Source organism: Salvelinus fontinalis, chromosome 30 (assembly GCF_029448725.1).
Source record: "Salvelinus fontinalis isolate EN_2023a chromosome 30, ASM2944872v1, whole genome shotgun sequence".
Lineage (NCBI taxonomy): Eukaryota > Metazoa > Chordata > Actinopteri > Salmoniformes > Salmonidae > Salvelinus > Salvelinus fontinalis.
In genome coordinates this window covers 13275370-13292198 of record NC_074694.1, presented here as the reverse complement: position 1 = coordinate 13292198, position 16829 = coordinate 13275370, and the positions used below count along the sequence as shown (strand labels likewise).

Here is a 16829-nt window from a genome sequence, read left to right as displayed (position 1 = left end):
ATTTGGTCATAGATTAGTTCAGTAGAAATTTATTAGGAAGGATTAAGAAAGCGATGGACTTCCATGTAAGTACTACTTGTCGTCAAGTAGTACTATCGCTCTCCAAACGTACACAGTGGCCTTGTTGAAGTGAATGATTAACCTGAAGTTGGGGGTGGAGGACTAGCTGGCTGGCCATAGTCCCAGTCGGTATTAGATAGAACATTGCGGCCCGCTTGTGGCGAAAAACCTGTGGTTACCTAGGTTACACCATTGGCTCACAGCAAAAACTTCACCTTTTTCAAACACAGTTTTCTTGTTTGTTTGATTTGGTCAATTACAAAACTACATTTGAAGAAAAGTCAAACATGTCTAAAGATTACTTTTCAGAATTGCCTGCTCCAGGGCGTTCTCACTACTTAGATTATTTTAATATTGTAGAGGTCACCAATCTTTTCTGAGTCAAGGTCACTTTCGTAGTCAAAAAGCAAGCTGAGATCTAACGCTCAGAATTGTTTCAAAACATGACTTAAATGTACCATTAACCTAATAAAAATACTTCTGTAGGAATGAGGTTTGTGCAGCAGGCCTAATACATTATCACATCATATTGGCTATATGCCTGGCCTGCCAATATTGTTATTCTCAGGGAGAATAACCTTCCTTTCCTCTGGTACCAGAGAGAGGGGACACTGTCTTCCACCTGATGGCGGAAAAAAAAGTCGCACCGCATCTGGCTCATGCACAAATTCATGTTGTTCCTATGACCAGAGAAAGTGAAATATTCCTCTATTAAAAATAGACACGACCAGCTGCTAATAATAATAAAAACACGATGGACTTGGCTTCTCATTCATTGCAGCTGCAGCGTGAGGGGAAGTAGGGAGAAGCAAGTTTTATAATAGTGTTGACTAAAAACTGTTGACAGTGCTGAATACAATAATAAAGACATGAACTCACTCAAACAGCAGCTCTTCGCTGTATTCTTTGACAATTTCTCTCTGGTCAAGGTTTTAAAAGTTTATGAAATCTCACGTGGGCTAGTATCAAATTTAGCTGGAGTCGTGGAAGCTGTAGGCATGGTGATTTGAGCTATCCGACTGGCCAGCGCAGTAGGCAGCAGTAGGCAACAGATCTCCCAGTCCGCTGGGTAGTCAGTTTGTCTTTTCAGACAGATGAAATGGGAACACTTGGTGCGCAGGGCTTCTGAGTCAAGTGCATCTACCGCCAACAGCACAACACAAATCACATCAAAAAGGAGTGAAAGCCTTTGTTGGCTTTTCTATAGAAATGTTTGGTGATCGACTAGAAGATCAATCGGTTGGTGACCATGGCTTCCCTCATGCCCCGTTTCATGACGGTGCTAGCAGCCACGTGAGTGAGTACTAGCTAGCTACTGACTGGAACATTAAGGTAGCCAAGACCAACAACACAAACAAATGGACAATAAAGTGAGTAGAATTACAAGACTATACTGAACAAGTTTATATGCCTTACCTGTGGTGAAATGTTTTCCATACACATAATAGCTATGTGATGTAGCCTACTTGGACACTGAGTCCCCACTCTCCCACATCAAATAACCTGAAGCCACAGACTCTTCTCGCTGGCTCTATTTCCATACATAGGAGTATTACGAACCGTAGTTTGGAATTTCTGACCTGGTTACTGTAAGATTCATATGTGTAAACATATGAACAACAGCTTTTCGCCATGTTTTGTTATTTCTGTACAACGAAGGTGGCTCTTTTACAATGTGGGTCAACCGGGAAAGAATGTTTTGTTTCCCCAATTTGTCGTCGACAGGAATCCAATATTATTAGGTGAATATCGACTCGGACTATCAGAACTAGACCAAGCCAATAGCCTTCTCTTTTAAGATGAAGTCATAGCAACAGTATTTATGGTGATAGCTGGGGTGTGGAGGATGCAAAAGTCCCTTAAGATCTGGGACAGAAGAGTCAGGCACTAAAGTCAAACCCTTTATTCAAATGAATTACATTTTCTCAGTACTAACTAGTCTGATTAGTCAACAATAACACTGACATCCTACAGGACAGAAAAGGACTGTGATTCCAATGAAGTACTACACTATATGACCAAAAGTATGTGGACACCTGCTCGTTGAACATCTCATTCCAAAATCATGGGCATTAATATTGAGTTGGTCCCCCCTTTGCTGCTATAACAGTCTGCACTCTTCTGGGAAGGCTTTCCACTAGATGTTGGAACATTAATGCAGGGATTTGCTTCCATTCAGCCACGAACATTAGTGAGGTCACGCACTGATGTTGGGGCGATTTAGGCCTGGATCGTTTTCGGTGTTCCAATTCATCCTGAAGGTGTTCAGGTCAGGGCTCTGTGCAGGACAGTCAAGTTCTTCCACACCGATCTCGAAAAACCATTTCTGTATGGATCTCGCTTTGTGCACAGAGGCATTGTCACGCGTTAACAGGAAAGGGCCGTTGCCATGAAGTTGGAACCACTGAATCGTCTAGAATGTCATTGTATGCTCTAGAGTTAAGATTTCCCTTCACTGGAACTAAGGGGCCCGAACCATGAAAAACAGCCCCAGAGCATTATTCTTCCTCCACCAAACTTTAGTTGGCACTATGCATTCCGTCAGGTTGCGTTCTCCTGGCATCCGCCACACCCAGATTCGTCCGTCGGACTACCAGATGGTGAAGTGTGATTCATCACTCCAGAGAACGTGTTTCCACTGCTCCAGAGTCCAATGGCGGCGAGCTTTACACCACTCCAGCTGACGCTTGGCATAGCGCATGGTGATCTTAGGCTTGTGTGCTGCTGCTTTGCCATGGAAACCCATTTATGAAGCTCCCGACGAACAGTTTTTGTGCTGACGTTGCTTCCAGAAGCAGTTTGGAGTGAGTGTTGCAACCGAGGACAGACTATTTTTATGCCCGATGCGCTTCAGCACTCGGTGGTCCCGTTCTGTGAGCTTGTGTGGCCTACCACTTCGCGGCTGAGCGGTAGTTGCTCCCAGACGTTTCCACTTCACAATAGCAGCACTTACAGTTGACCGGGACAGCTCTAGCAGAGCAGACATTTTACGAACTGACTTGTTGGAAAGGTGGCATCCTATGACGGTGCCACGTTGAAAGTCACTGAGCTCTTCAGTAAAGCCATTCTACTGCCAATGTTTGTCTATGGAGATTGCATGGCTGTGTGCTCGATTTTATACACCTGCCAGCAACGGGTGTGGCTGAAATGGCAGAATCCACTAATTTGAAGGGGTGTCCATATACAAAACCAGTCTCAATGTCAACCGTGAAGAGGTGACTCCAGGATGCTGGCCTTCTAGGCAGAGTTCCTCTGTCCAATGTCTGTGTTCTTTTGCCCATCTTAATCTTTTATTTTTATTGGGCAGTCTGAGATATGGCTTTTTCTTTGCAACTCTGCCTAGAAGGCCAGCATCCCGGAGTCGCCCCTTCACTGTTGACAATGAGACTCGTGTTTTGCGGGTACTATTTAATGAAGCTGCCAGTTGAGGACTTGTGAGGCGTCTGTTTCTCAAACTAGACACTCCTCTTGCTCAGTTGTGCACCGGGGCCTCCCACTCCTCTTTCTATTCTGGTTAGAGCCAGTTTGCGCTGTTCTGTGACGGGAGTAGTACACAGTGTTGTACGAGATCTTCAGTTTCTTGGAAATTTCTCGCATGTAATTGCCCTCATTTCTCAAAACAAGAATAGACTGACAAGTTTCAGAAGAAAGTTCTTTGTTTCCGGCCATTTTGAGCCTGTAATCGAACCCACAAATGCTGACAATCCAGATACTCAACTAGTCTTAAAGAAGTCCTGTTTTTTTGCTTCTTTAATCAGGACAAGTTTTTAGCTGTGCTAACATAATTGCAAAAGGGTTTTCAAATGATTAATTAGCCTTTTAAAATGATCAACTTGGATTAGCTAACACAACGTCCCATTGGAACACAGGAGTGATGGTTGCTGATAATGGGCCTCTGTATGCCTATGTAGATATTCCATAAAGAAAATAAGCAGTTTCCAGCTACAATAGTCATTTACAACATTAACAATGTCTACACTGTATTTCTGATCAATTTGATGTTAATGGACAAAAAAATGTCTAAGTGACCCCAAACTTTTGAACGGATCTGTGTGTGTGTGTGTGTGTATCCGCCTAATATCACCATTCCTTATCCACAATGGTGACTCAACTATTGTTCCACTGAACCGGTCAGCTGATTTGGCTTTTCGTCTGTTTCCTCTAGGACCTCTTCCTGAACCTGTGTCCAATGGAGGAGCAAAAGAAGAAGAAGAGGAGGTGAGGGGGGGGGGGGGGGGGTGCTTCTCCCAGGCTCTTATCACCAAAGTGGACATTCCTGGATAGAGATTAGGACGGTTCTCCTGGAAAACTTTCCTCAACAATCACTCATCCTAGACCAAATGTTCTTTCTCTCGCTCTGCCTTCCACATTCACATGATTCAAAGCTTGGCTCAAAGCTTTGAATATTGAATTGGTAAATCAGAAACCTAAAAAAGCCTTTGGCTAGATAAGATGGGGGTGTGGTAGTACCACTCACTATAATCATACCTCATTGAGAGCAGACCGATCTAAAGCAGTGACACTAACGCTGTGTCCCAAAATGGCACCCTGTCCCCTTTACCCATTGGGCTCTAGTCAAAAGTAGTGCACTTAATAGATAATGGGGTGCCATTTGGGATGCACATTAAGATTTGACCCTGGCTGACAAAGAAGCCATGACACCCTGGGAACAAGCCTAGGGGATTGGCAGCGACGATATCGTGGCTGACCCTGTCACCATGGTAACTGTCGGATCAGAGCGGTGGACAGTGGGCTAGTGTGCTCTCTCTCTCTCTGGGATTGGGAGCCTCTGTAATTCCTGAGGCGTGCTGGAGATTATGCTAATGAGATGAGATGGCTAACTATCCGACTATCCCACTAACTCAGGGCGACAGAGCTGAGAGTAGAGAACATACGCATTTTAATGTCTCTGAGCAGGTGATCAAATACAAATCACATTTTATTAGTCACAATGGCTGAATACAACAGGAGTAGATCTTACAATGATATGCTTACGAGACCCTAACCATCAATGCAGTTAAAAAATAAGAATAAGAAATAAAAGTAACAAGTAATTAAAGAGCAGCAGTAAAATAACAATGGCGAGACTATATACAGGGCGGTACCGGTACAGAGTCAATGTGCAGGGGGCACCGGTTGTTCGAGGTAATATGTACATGTAGGTGGAGATAAAGTGACTATGCATAGATAACAGAGAGGGGTAGAAGCTGTTTAGAAGCCTCTTGGACCCAGACTTGGTGCTCCGGTACCACTTGCTGTGCGGTAGCAGAGAGAACAGTCTATGACTAGGGTGGCTGGAGTCTTTGACAATTTTTAGGGACTTCCGCTGAAACCGCCTGGTATAGAGGTCCTGGATGGCAGGAAGCTTGGCCCCAGTGATGTACTGGGCCGTTTGCACTACCCTCTGTAGTGCCTTGCCGTCGGAGGCCGAGCAGTTGCCATACCAGACAGTGATGCAACCAGTCAGGATGCTCTCGATGGTGTAGCTGTAAAACCTTTTGAGGATTTGAGGACCCATGACAAATCTTTTCAGTCTCCTGAGGGGGAATAGGTTTTGTCGTGCCCTCTTCACAACTTTCTTGGTGTGCTTGGACAATGTTAGTTTGTTGGTGATGTGGACACCAAGGAACTTGAAGCTCTCAACCTGCTCCACTACAGCCCCGTCAATGAGAATGGGTGTCAATGTTCAGCAGCAAATAAAAGATTGCACAGTGATCAGTGTTGGTGTGCTGTCTCAGCCAGTTGATAGAATCACACAGGTTGCTGTGAGGTAGGGTACCACAAGGTGAATCCCGACCCCTAGTGGCCACAGTGATGATCACACCTACTGGTGATGGCCCTGATGTCAACGTACTGGTACTGTGTGTTTAGCTGATGTGTGTACAGTTGAACAGTAAGGTAAGCTGTGTTTTATAGTGTGTTTGTGTCTCTTATCTCTACAGCTGGATGGTAAGGTAGCAGTAAAGCCGAAGGTGTCTGTCAGTGCATCTACATCCAGCACCACCTCCACTGCCTCTCTACCAACATCTGCTGCCAGCACCCCTCCACCAGAGGTGTGTGTGTGTGTGAGAGCAGGGTGTTTTGAAAACCCAGTATAAGTGGAAGGATAAATCGTCACTAATCATCAAGATAAATATGACTGAGTCTTATTATAATAATTCACATATCAAAGTTCCTACTATCCTACATGACTTTATGGCCTCGGGGGGTATTTTGAAAACAGTATCAGTCATGTAGTTTTATAATTCAATTCTACAAATTTTGTTATGAGGTTGAGAGAAAATGTTGCCGTTTTAAAGCAAATTTCCTGCAATTCTACACATTTTGCCATTGCTTATGTAAATATTCTATCTGGAGGGGGTTTCCCGTGGCAGTTTTGCGTATGGAGTAATGCATAATGTTCTCTCTCTCTCTCTGTGTAGGTCCGGGTGCCTCCGGTTAAGGAGCCTAATGCGAGCCTCACCCTCAGCATGTCTCTAGCCCAGGCCAAGGAGAGAGCTCACCAGAAACGCTCATCCAAGAAGGCCCCTGCCATGGACTGGAGCAAGAGGAACGAACTCTTCAGTAACCTATAAATCACGTTTCCTTCCTCCTTTCTCTCGCTCTCAAGCATACACACAATGTATGACGTGAACAGTGTTAATATTTTGTGATTTTCATGTGCTAATTGAGGGGTTTTCCACTTATTTTTTTCAATTAAAAAAATATTATTTAACGCCACTCCTGCATAAGAAACAATGTAAAGATGGAAAAACAATGTATAGTTTCCATCTAGTAGAATGAAGAAATCAAAGATGATGGGATATATGGAAATAAGAAATGAATGTGTGTATAATCTTATTGTCAGTCTATCTGCAATATGATTGGTTGCTATACTTCCTTATAGAATCACGAGCTAGCTAATAGCAAACTGGGAGGGATTGAGTTTTTCGGACGAGTTAAGATTAATCAGAACTTCTTTCCAGAGACTTTCATGTTTAGTATTTCTGCCTGAGCGCTGGATTCAATCCGTATGGTGGAAGATCCGAGTTATTTCTCAATTTAAAGTTAGTGAATTTTCCTGCATTCACAGTAAACGCTGTACACGTCGACTCAATCGGAAATGACCTTTATATTTGAACCTGGATCTTCTGCGATATGGATGAAACCCAGCCCTTAATGAATGACTAACAATCTGAATTCTTAGCAATACAAAACCATCGTCTGACCATTCATCGCTTAATGAGAGTTCGGGTTAGCAGATATCACTGAATTTGTATCATTCTATTGCTGACCACTGGTTTACTTTGTGGTGACGTTTTACTATCCTATCTTTTTGAAGATGTTGACATGTCAATTCTTAGACTGTAGAACTCATTCAGAATACATGAGATTCTCTGTTCTATAGGTGACAATCATTGTTGGTCACATTATGGTTAAAGGGACTGAGGTATGTGGTTCTAGATGTTAACCCAAAGTAAACTGTTTAACTGTAAAGTTAACCTTCCAAACTGGTGTTCAATCACCACTATTGTAAAATCCTACGGTATTTTTATCGTTGTGATTCAACTTTTTTTTCCTGCCTATGTCTCGTTATTAAAGGATGATGAAATTGTTTCTTCTAGATTTGTATATAACACTCAAAATACAATTTCCCCATGTAATTTATGTCTTAAAGACTTTTCCAGAATCTCTCTGGGTTGAAGGGAGTGTTAGCCTACTGTATATGTGGCAGTTAGCTCTGGTCCAAGGTGTTAGTCCAGTCAGTTAGCTCTGGTCCAGGGTGTTAGTGTATCAGGCTCATCCTGGAGAGCTACTGGCTGTGTACGATACAAGGCCTGAGTTGTCAAATGTCTTGAGGATGACTGGTATAAATGTGGTATCAAACATGTCTTTTGTCTTTTTTAACGGGTGTGAGTGAGAGAAGGCATACTGTGGGATCTCAAAGAAAAATGTTTGTATAAATCCTCCTTAATGTTGTAAGCAGGTGGGCGTGTGTCGAGGGCTGGTGGTTTAGAGCAGCGGTTCCCAAGCTGGGTCCTGGGGACTCCATGAGGTGCACAGTTTGGATTTAGTCTTACACAGCTGATTCAAATCAACTAATCAAGCTTTGAATTAGCCATGTAGTGTTAGGGGGAAGAAAAAAAAACATGCACCCCTTGGGGTCCCCAGGACCCAGTTTGGGAAACGCTGCTCTAGAACAAACCAATCAGCAAGTTGGTGATCTCAAACAATGTTCTGACATGAGAATGTCACTTTACTGTTTACTATTCCTGTAAATACAACGTAAAAATATTGTACTTACGGTTCTGAACAGTTTGAGTAGTAGTTCACCCAAATTACATAAATTAGCAGTTGGAGACAGTGGTCAGGTGAACAAAACCAAAGCATGCATAGCAGTCTCACCTTTTACAGGGTAATGAAACCAATATGTAATTTGGGTGAACTAACTATAGGTATAAGTACAGTATTGATGGGTATTGTACTGACTATACTGGCTGTGTAATGCTCGAGTATCTGTGGATGCATCACAATTCCCAAATAGCACCCTAATCCCTATTTAGAGCACTACTCTGGTCAAAAGGTGCACTAAATAGGCACATCCCAAATGGCACCCTAATCCCTATTTAGAGCAGTACTCTGGTCAAAAGGTGCACTAAATAGGGGACATCCCAAATGGCACCCTAATCCCTATTTAGAGCAGTACTCTGGTCAAAAGGTGCACTAAATAGGGGACATCCCAAATGGCACCCTAATCCCTGTCTGACCAAAGTAATAAAACAGTAGAAGTAAACAAGTAGCGACACGAGAGAATATCACGGAATTTTGTTTTATGAACGATAATATAAATACAATATTGAGAAGATGCATACAAACTGTTGGATGAAATACAAGTTTGTTTTAACTCCACACGAAAAGTCAGTCGATGTATACAGTGCATTGTCATGAAAGTTAAATACATACGGAAGCCGCTTTCTCTTCAAGAACCCGTCACTGAAATGGGCTCAACTCCGCCCCCTTGTGTTTGGTTTTGGGGGTGGCACGGGGTTACCACAGAATTACAATGGCAGTTACATTTGCCAAGATCCACCCCACAGTTTTCCAAACAAGTGGGAATACAAAGTTGCAGATTGTGCTTTTTACTATGTCAGGGTTTACTGTAGGTTACATTAGTACAGCTCGGTTCAAAGAAGTCTGATGCTATGCAGTAGATTAGAACCATCCACGCCTGTTCTACTGTAACGTATTGGTGTGTACGCTGACCTCACAGCTGACACGTCACATACACTAACACCTTCCACAGCTCAGCTGGACCTTAAGACTTGCACTTTCATTTGACAATAGTGCTTTACAAAGTACCCCCCATTTTGGTTTGAACTCTTTGGAGGGCAAACACTGGATTTCCACTTTGGTTAAACATAAATACAAACATACATGGAATTTAATATGTAATACATATTTTAGATACATTTAAATGTTTTCACAAACTATCAAGAATATAGTATGCTGAACAAAAATATAAATGCAACATGTACTGTGTTGGTCTTTGTTTCATGAGCTGAAATTAAAAATCTCAGAAATGTTCCATATGCACAAAAAGTTAGTGAGCATTTCTCCTTTGTCAAGACAATCGCTCCACCTGACAGGCATATCAAGAAGCTGATTAAACAGCATGATCATTACACAGGTGCACCTTGTGCTGGCGACAATAAAAGGCGCAGTTTTGTCACAACACGAAGCCATAGATGTGTGAATTTTGAAGAAGCACGCAATTGACATGTTGACTGCAGGAATATCCACCAGAGCGGTTGCCAGATAATTCATATCTCTACCATAAGCTGCCTCTGTCATTTTAGAGAATTTAGCAATACGTCCAACCGGCCTCATACCTGCAGCCCAGGACCTCCACATCTGGCTTCTTCACCTGCGGGATCTTCTGTGACCAGCCACCTGGACAGCTGATGAAACTGAGGAGTATTTATGTCTGTAATAAAGCCCTTTTGTGGAGAAAAACTCATTCTGATTGGCCCAACCATGGCTGCACCCCTGCCCAGTCATGTGAAATCCATAGATTAGGGTCTAATTAATATATTTAAATTGACTGATTTCTCTATATGAACTGTAAGCATTTCACGTTAAGGTCTACACCTGTTGAATTCGGCACATGTGACAAATACAATTTGTACAAATACAAAAAAATCTAAAAATCGTTGAAATTGTTGCATGATAAGCTGTAGACCACGCTATCTACTTAGAGAGTTTTCAGCTGTATTTTTCGTACATACCACAGACTGATGCTGGCACTAAAACCGCACTCAATGAGAGGTATACCGCCATAAGCAAACAGGAAAACGCTCATCCAGAGGCGGCCTTCCTAGTGGCTGGGGACTTTAATGCAGGGAAACTTAAAATCAGTTTTACATCATTTCTATCAGCATGTTAAATGTGCAAGCAGAGGGAAAAAAATTCTACACCACCTTTACTCCACACACAGACACGTAGAAAGCTTTCCCTCGCCCTCCACTTGGCAAATCTGACCATAATTCTTATCCTCCGGATTCTTGCTTACAAGCAAAAATTAAAGCAGGAAGCACCAGTGACTCGGTCTATAAAAAGGTGGTCAGATGAAGCAGATGCTAAACAACAGGACTGCTTTGATAGCACAGACTGGAATATGTTCCGGGATTCTTCCGATGGTATTGAGGAGTACACCACATCAGTCACTGGCTTTAATCAATAAGTGCATCAAGGACGTGGTCCCCACAGTGACTGTACGTACATACCCAAACCAGAAGTCATGTATTGCAGGCAACATTCGCACTGAGCTAAAGAGAGAGCTGCCGCTTTCAAGGAGCGTGACTAACCCGTAAGCTTATAAGAATTCCCAAACTGCCCTCCGACGAACCATCAAACAGGCAAATCGTCAATAAAGGACTAAGATCTAATCATACTACACCGGCTCCGACGCTCGTCGGATGAGGCAGGACTTGCAAACCATTACAGACTACAAACGAAAGCACAGCCAAGAACTACCCAGTGACACCAGACGAGCTAATCTACTTTTATGCTCGCTTCAAGGCAAGTAACACTGAAGCATGCATGAGAGCACCAGCTGTTCCAGACGGCTGTGTGATCTCGCTCTCCGCAGCTGATGTGAGTAAGACCTTTAAACAAGTCAACATTCACAAGGCCGCAGGGCCAGACGGATTACCAAGACTTGTACTCCGAGCATGCGCTGACCAACTGGCAAGTGTCTTCACTGACATTTTCAACCTCTCTCTGTCCGAGTCTGTAATACCAACATAGTTAACCTGCCTAACTGACTACAGACCCGTAGCACTCACGTCTGTAGCCATGAAAGGCTTTAAAAGGCAGGTCATGGCTCACATAAACACCATTATCCCAGAAACCCTAGACCCACTCCAATTTGCATACCAAACCAACAGATCCACAGATGATGCAATCTCTATTGGCACTCCACACTGCCCTTTCACATCTGGACAAAAGGAATGACTGCACGGCCAGGCACAACTCCAACACCATCATTAAGTTTGCTGATGACAACAGTGGTAGGCCTGATCACTGACAACGATGAGACAGCCTATAGGGAGGTTAGACACCTGACCGTGTGGTGCAATGACAACAACATCTCCCTCAATGTGATCAAGACAAAGGAGATGATTGTGGACTACAGGAAAAGGAGGACCGAGCACGCCCCCATTCTCATCGATGGGGCTGTAGTGGAGCAGGTTGAGAGCTTCAAGTTCCTTGGCGTCCACATCACCAACAAACTAACATGGTCCAAGCATACTAAGACAGTCGTGAAGAGGGCACAACAAAACCTATTTCCCATCAGGAGACTGAAAAGATTTGTCATGGGTCCTCAAATCCTCAAAAGGTTCTACATCTGCACCATCGAGAGCATCCTGACGGGTTGCATCAGTGCCTGGTATGGCAACTGCTCGGCCTCCGACCACAAGGCACTACAGAGGGTAGTGCGAATGGCCCAGTACATCACCGGGGCCAAGCTTCCTGCAATCCAGGACCTCTATACCAGATGGTGTCAGAGGAAGCCCTGAAAATTGTCAAAGACTCCAGCCACCCTACTCATAGACTGTTCTCTCTGCTAACGCACGGCAAGCGGTACCAGATCGCCAAGTCTAGATCCATGAGGCTTCTAGACAGCTTCTACCCCCAAGCCATAAGAATCCTGAACAGCTAATCAAATGGTTACCCAGACTACTCGCATTGCCATTCGCCGCATGTGACAAATACAATTTTATTTGAAAATGTTGCGTTTATATTTTTGTTCAGAATATATTACATGTTATCATAAAACTTAAAAAAAATATTTACAAAGTACTTTTCTAATTATCATAGTTACTCCTAACATCACGTATAATATATTTTGAAGAGAATAGGTGCTCCCTTTGTAAAACAAAAAATGCAACGTAAAAACAACAAAATCTCAGTTTTCAGTAACATTTAAGAGTCTCATGTTAAGAATATTGACACACAACATAAGATTGGGTAAAGTTTAAGATGAGAATATTTATAATTTACAATAAATGTACAATAAAAATGGACCCTTATTCCCTTCTGGTTGGCTCAGAGCAAAGATGTAGCAAAGCCACTCGTTCTGTCATAAACCCGTGCTCTATGTCATAAACCCGTGCTCTATGTCATAAACCCGTGCTCTATGTCATAGACCCGTGCTCTATGTCATAAACCCGTGCTCTCTGTTATAAACCCGTGCTCTATGTCATAAACCCGTTCTCTATGTCATAAACCCGTGCTCTATGTCATAAACCCGTTCTCTATGTCATAAACCCGTTCTCTATGTCATAAACCCGTGCTCTATGTCATAAACCCGTGCTCTATGTCATAAACCCGTGCTCTATGTCATAAACCCGTTCTCTATGTCATAAACCCGTGCTCTATGTCATAAACCCGTGCTCTATGTCATAAACCCGTGCTCTATGTCATAAACCCGTGCTCTATGTCATAAACCCGTGCTCTATGTCATAAACCCGTGCTCTATGTCATAAACCCGTGCTCTATGTCATAAACCCGTGCTCTATGTCATAAACCCGTGCTCTATGTCATAAACCCGTGCTCTATGTCATAAACCCGTGCTCTATGTCATAAACCCGTGCTCTATGTTATAAAACACAGTAAATTGTTCTGTGTTATTGTGCTGTCTTTGCCAAGCAAAACCATTGATCCAGGGTTATGCGCTCCAGTTAAGGCAAGTCCCGATGTGTGTGTTTAGGATATCCACACTCTTTCAAGTGCAGTCAGAGGTTCTCCACATTGTGACTGCTCTCTTCACCACATTCCCCCCCCCTTCGCCCTTTCACTTTCCCTCCCTCTTCCTCTCCCCGCTCCTACTTTCTCTCATCCACCCTATGAAACATGCAGATCAGTGCATCAGTCTAATCAATTCTAGCCATGCATCCCAAACGGCTCCCTATTCCCTATATAGTGCACTTCTTTTGACCAGGGCTCTGTAGGGAAGAGGGTGCAATTTGCAACCCAATCCTACTGGTCCTATTCAGGTTGCCTTGAGTGAAGAGGAGGTATTTAATCCAACATGGCATCCAGTTGGTCGGCGAGGTCATCAAACATGTTGCCAATGTCATCCAGGATATTCCCTGCTGCTTTCACTGGGCTGCTGCCACTGGGAAACAAAGAGGAGAGTGTTAACACAGTGTCTGCCTGCACGTGTGTGTATGTGTGAGTGTGTCTTACCCGTCAGTGCAGTCATCCTGAGACATTTTTCTCTCTACAACTTTCAGAGCTGCCTCCAGTGACGTGTTGGTCTCATCCAGCCTCCTCTGAACCAACACCTCCGAGCAGGCCTCACCATACTGGGCCTTTCCTGCTCTCCCTGCCTGGCCTGGAGGCACCAAGGTGCAGTAGGATGGAGCGCGGGTTGCCTGGGCTGTAGGGGCTGAGGTTATGGATGAGCTGAGATGGGGAAGTGTAGAGGCAGAGACAGTAGCAGGCATCTGGTTCGTTGGCCTGTATGTTACTGTTCTCTGCGGACTGCCTGCTTTGGTTGCTGTTACTGGTTTCTGTGGATTGTCTGGTATAGAGGTGGTTGTGTGTGTATTTTGACTGGCTGTTATATGGTTCTGTGTGCTGCCTGTCACTGTCTTCTGTTGACTGGCTGGTATAAGGGTGAGGACAGGTTTGAGGGGAGGGCTGGTTGGTTTGGAGGCCAGGGGTGGTTTCTGGCCTTTCCCTGTCGATTCTGCTCTCTGTAAACAGCTTCCTGACTTCACGCCTGCTTCCTCCTCTTGCTTGTCTCCGTTTGTGTGTGTGTGGAAGCCGTTGGACCGGCTGTGTGTGTGTGGCTGTGTGTGTCCGTCGTCTTCGCTGGCGGTGAAGATCTCGTCCAGTGTGTGTGTATCCCGGTCTTTGGGCTGACGCCGTCGTTTGACGGTGTCCGACTCTTTGAGGTTGAACTCAGGGACCCCCAAGGACTTTGGGGCCTGCATTTTTGGGCCTTCTGGAGAAGCCTGGGGTTGGATTTCAGGGTCTGACCGGAAGCCTGCTCCCATCCTGGGCCGCTGTTTGATGGTGAGGTTGCCCTCCTCCGCGAAAGGGAGGTTCTCACTGGAGCTACTCTGAGGTGATGTAGAGCTTTCCAATACTGAACCATCCTTCCACACTCTCTCCTCTTCTGGGCTTCTCTCTATCCCTCCATCTCTATCCCTCCGCTCGCCCCCCATCCTCCTCAGGCCTCCCAGCCCCAGAGCGAGTACAGGTTTGTGGGAGGCGAGGGTGGGGGTGCGAGGGGAGGGTAACGCTACCCCCTTAGAGGGGCTGCCCCCGGGCCTGGACCCTTGTAGCCTGGCTGCGATGCTTCTCACACTGCCTGCACTCTCTGTCTCCACCCCTCCCACCTCCACCTGCCCTGACACTACTGCCGCTCCTCCTGATTCGCTGGCCTGGCTGCCACTCACCGAGCTCATCCTCTTAGGTGGCGGTGGGGGCGGGCCTTTGCGGCGAGCGAATGAGTGGCTCCGGCTGATGTGGCGTTGGACGGCGGAGGAATTTGATCGGCCGCAGCCTGGTTTGCGTCCTAGTGTTGCGTACGAGGGCATGGTCACCGGAGGAACAGATTCCTGCAGCGATGACTCGTCGTCTTCCGGTTCTCCATCTGACAGGGCGTAGCGGGACAGACTCTGGGTGTGTTTCTTAAGAGCCTCTGTGTTGAGGCCTAGTCCTGGGAGGGGGATTGCTCCAGCCTGGGGCTTGGGTAGACCACGTTGGCACAGATAGGTGCCTCCTTCCTGGGTGTGGAGGTAGTTGAATGCCCTCTGTGTGGGGGATGCCTGGGGAGAGGGGGGAGAGGAGAAGGGGTGAGGGTGGGGGTGGGCAGGGGGCTTGCAAGGTTTGGGTTTACTAGGCACGGCTGGGTAGGCGAAGCGGGGCATCGAGCTGGGGGTGAGAGGAGGGGTGAGGGGGGTGATGGGTAGTTTAGTGGGTGGCTGGGGGTGGCGCTTCTGGTCTGGCCACACCTCTGTGAGTCTCTGACGGTCTCTCCCTGGACTACCTCCTCCCCCCTGTCTCCCACCTCCTCCTCCCCCTCCTCCCAAGCTTTCGTCCGAGCGACTGTGCACTCCAGCCGATGCCAGAGTCTGTTGGTGAAGCTCTTGGGAATATCCCGTAAAATTCCCAGATTTCCCAGAATTCCCGGATCCGCGGGAGCGCGTTCCGATGCTCTCCTGGCTAATGCTCTCCCTCACACCCATCCCAAACCTCCCTCTCCCCACCCCTCCTCCTGCTGCCCTCCCCATCATGGTGTTCTGTAGCTCTGTGCTCAGCTCGCTGTCATGGAAGGAGAGGAAGGGTGTCCTGGGGGTGTGAGGGGTCAGGGGGCAGCAGTCGTAGGGGATCTCGGGGGGCTCAATAGCCACCAGGGCCGTGGTAGGTTTATGCCGGAGCGTGTCGGAGCCGTTGGCATGGTGACGAGAACGATGCAGGTCACATAAACGCTTCACGGCTAACATCAGCTTCTTCTGATGACCTGAGAGAGACAGCGAAAGAGAGAGAGATACAAGAACACAAATGCTAGGAACACAAATAACTTCATGAACAGTTATTTTTGTATACAAGTGGTTAAAAAAGGTTGCTGATTGGTTGTCAACAGCAAGGCTGTCATATTGAAAACGGGGTGTGTCCAAGAGGTCTCACACTGCTGACACACAGATGCACTTCAACTCAACAATGTGACCTTGCAATGTGAAGAGTGTGATGATTTCTTACCCAGCTTGGTGATTCCTATCTCTGATAAGTCCTCCCAGGTGATATCCTTGACGATGCTGATGGTGTCATAACCATTCTCACACAGTCTCTTCTGGTACTGAGGGAGACCGATCGCACTCAACCACTCTGACAGCTCAGACTGACAGAGAGAGAGGGCGAGAAGGAGGGAGGGAGAGAGAAAAACTAAAATAAAGCATTTATTGAATTTAATTAAATTGAAGAGAGAGAGATGGACAGAGAGAGAGAGATGGACAGAGGGAGGAGAGAGAGAGAGAGCAGAAGGAGAGAGAGAGAGAGCCGGAGGGGAGAGAGAGGGCCGGAGGGAGGAGAGAGAGAGCAGAGAGAGAGAGCAGAGAGAAAGAGCAGGAGGGAGGAGAGAGAGAGAGAGAGAGAGAGAGAGAGAGAGAGAGAGAGAGAGAGAGAGAGAGAGAGAGAGTGAGAGCAGGAGGGTGGAGAGAGAGAGAGCAGGAGGGTGGAGAGAGAGAGAGCAGGAGGGTGGAGAGAGAGAGAGC

General features: G+C 45.7%; 2 protein-coding genes across 4 annotated transcripts in view; one reads left to right on the top strand and one right to left on the bottom strand.

The window, feature by feature from the left end:
* Positions 1 to 7928, top strand: part of LOC129828649 (Na(+)/H(+) exchange regulatory cofactor NHE-RF1-like) — a 32972-nt gene extending 25044 nt beyond the window's left edge. The window contains exons 4-6 of the mRNA XM_055889747.1: positions 4226 to 4278; positions 6003 to 6113; positions 6483 to 7928. Coding sequence (XP_055745722.1) covers positions 4226 to 4278; positions 6003 to 6113; positions 6483 to 6635 — 317 coding nt within the window. The 3' untranslated portion in view covers positions 6636 to 7928. The remainder of the gene's footprint in view (positions 1 to 4225; positions 4279 to 6002; positions 6114 to 6482) is intronic.
* Positions 7929 to 8850: 922 nt separating this feature from the next.
* LOC129828648 (caskin-2-like) overlaps positions 8851 to 16829 on the bottom strand; it is a 123734-nt gene continuing 115755 nt past the window's right edge. For all 3 annotated transcript variants that reach the window (XM_055889745.1, XM_055889743.1, XM_055889746.1), the window contains 3 exons: positions 16318 to 16456; positions 13792 to 16078; positions 8851 to 13720 (listed from right to left, as the gene is read on the bottom strand). In XM_055889745.1, the coding sequence (XP_055745720.1) occupies positions 13624 to 13720; positions 13792 to 16078; positions 16318 to 16456 (2523 nt within the window). In that variant the 3' untranslated portion in view covers positions 8851 to 13623. The remainder of the gene's footprint in view (positions 13721 to 13791; positions 16079 to 16317; positions 16457 to 16829) is intronic.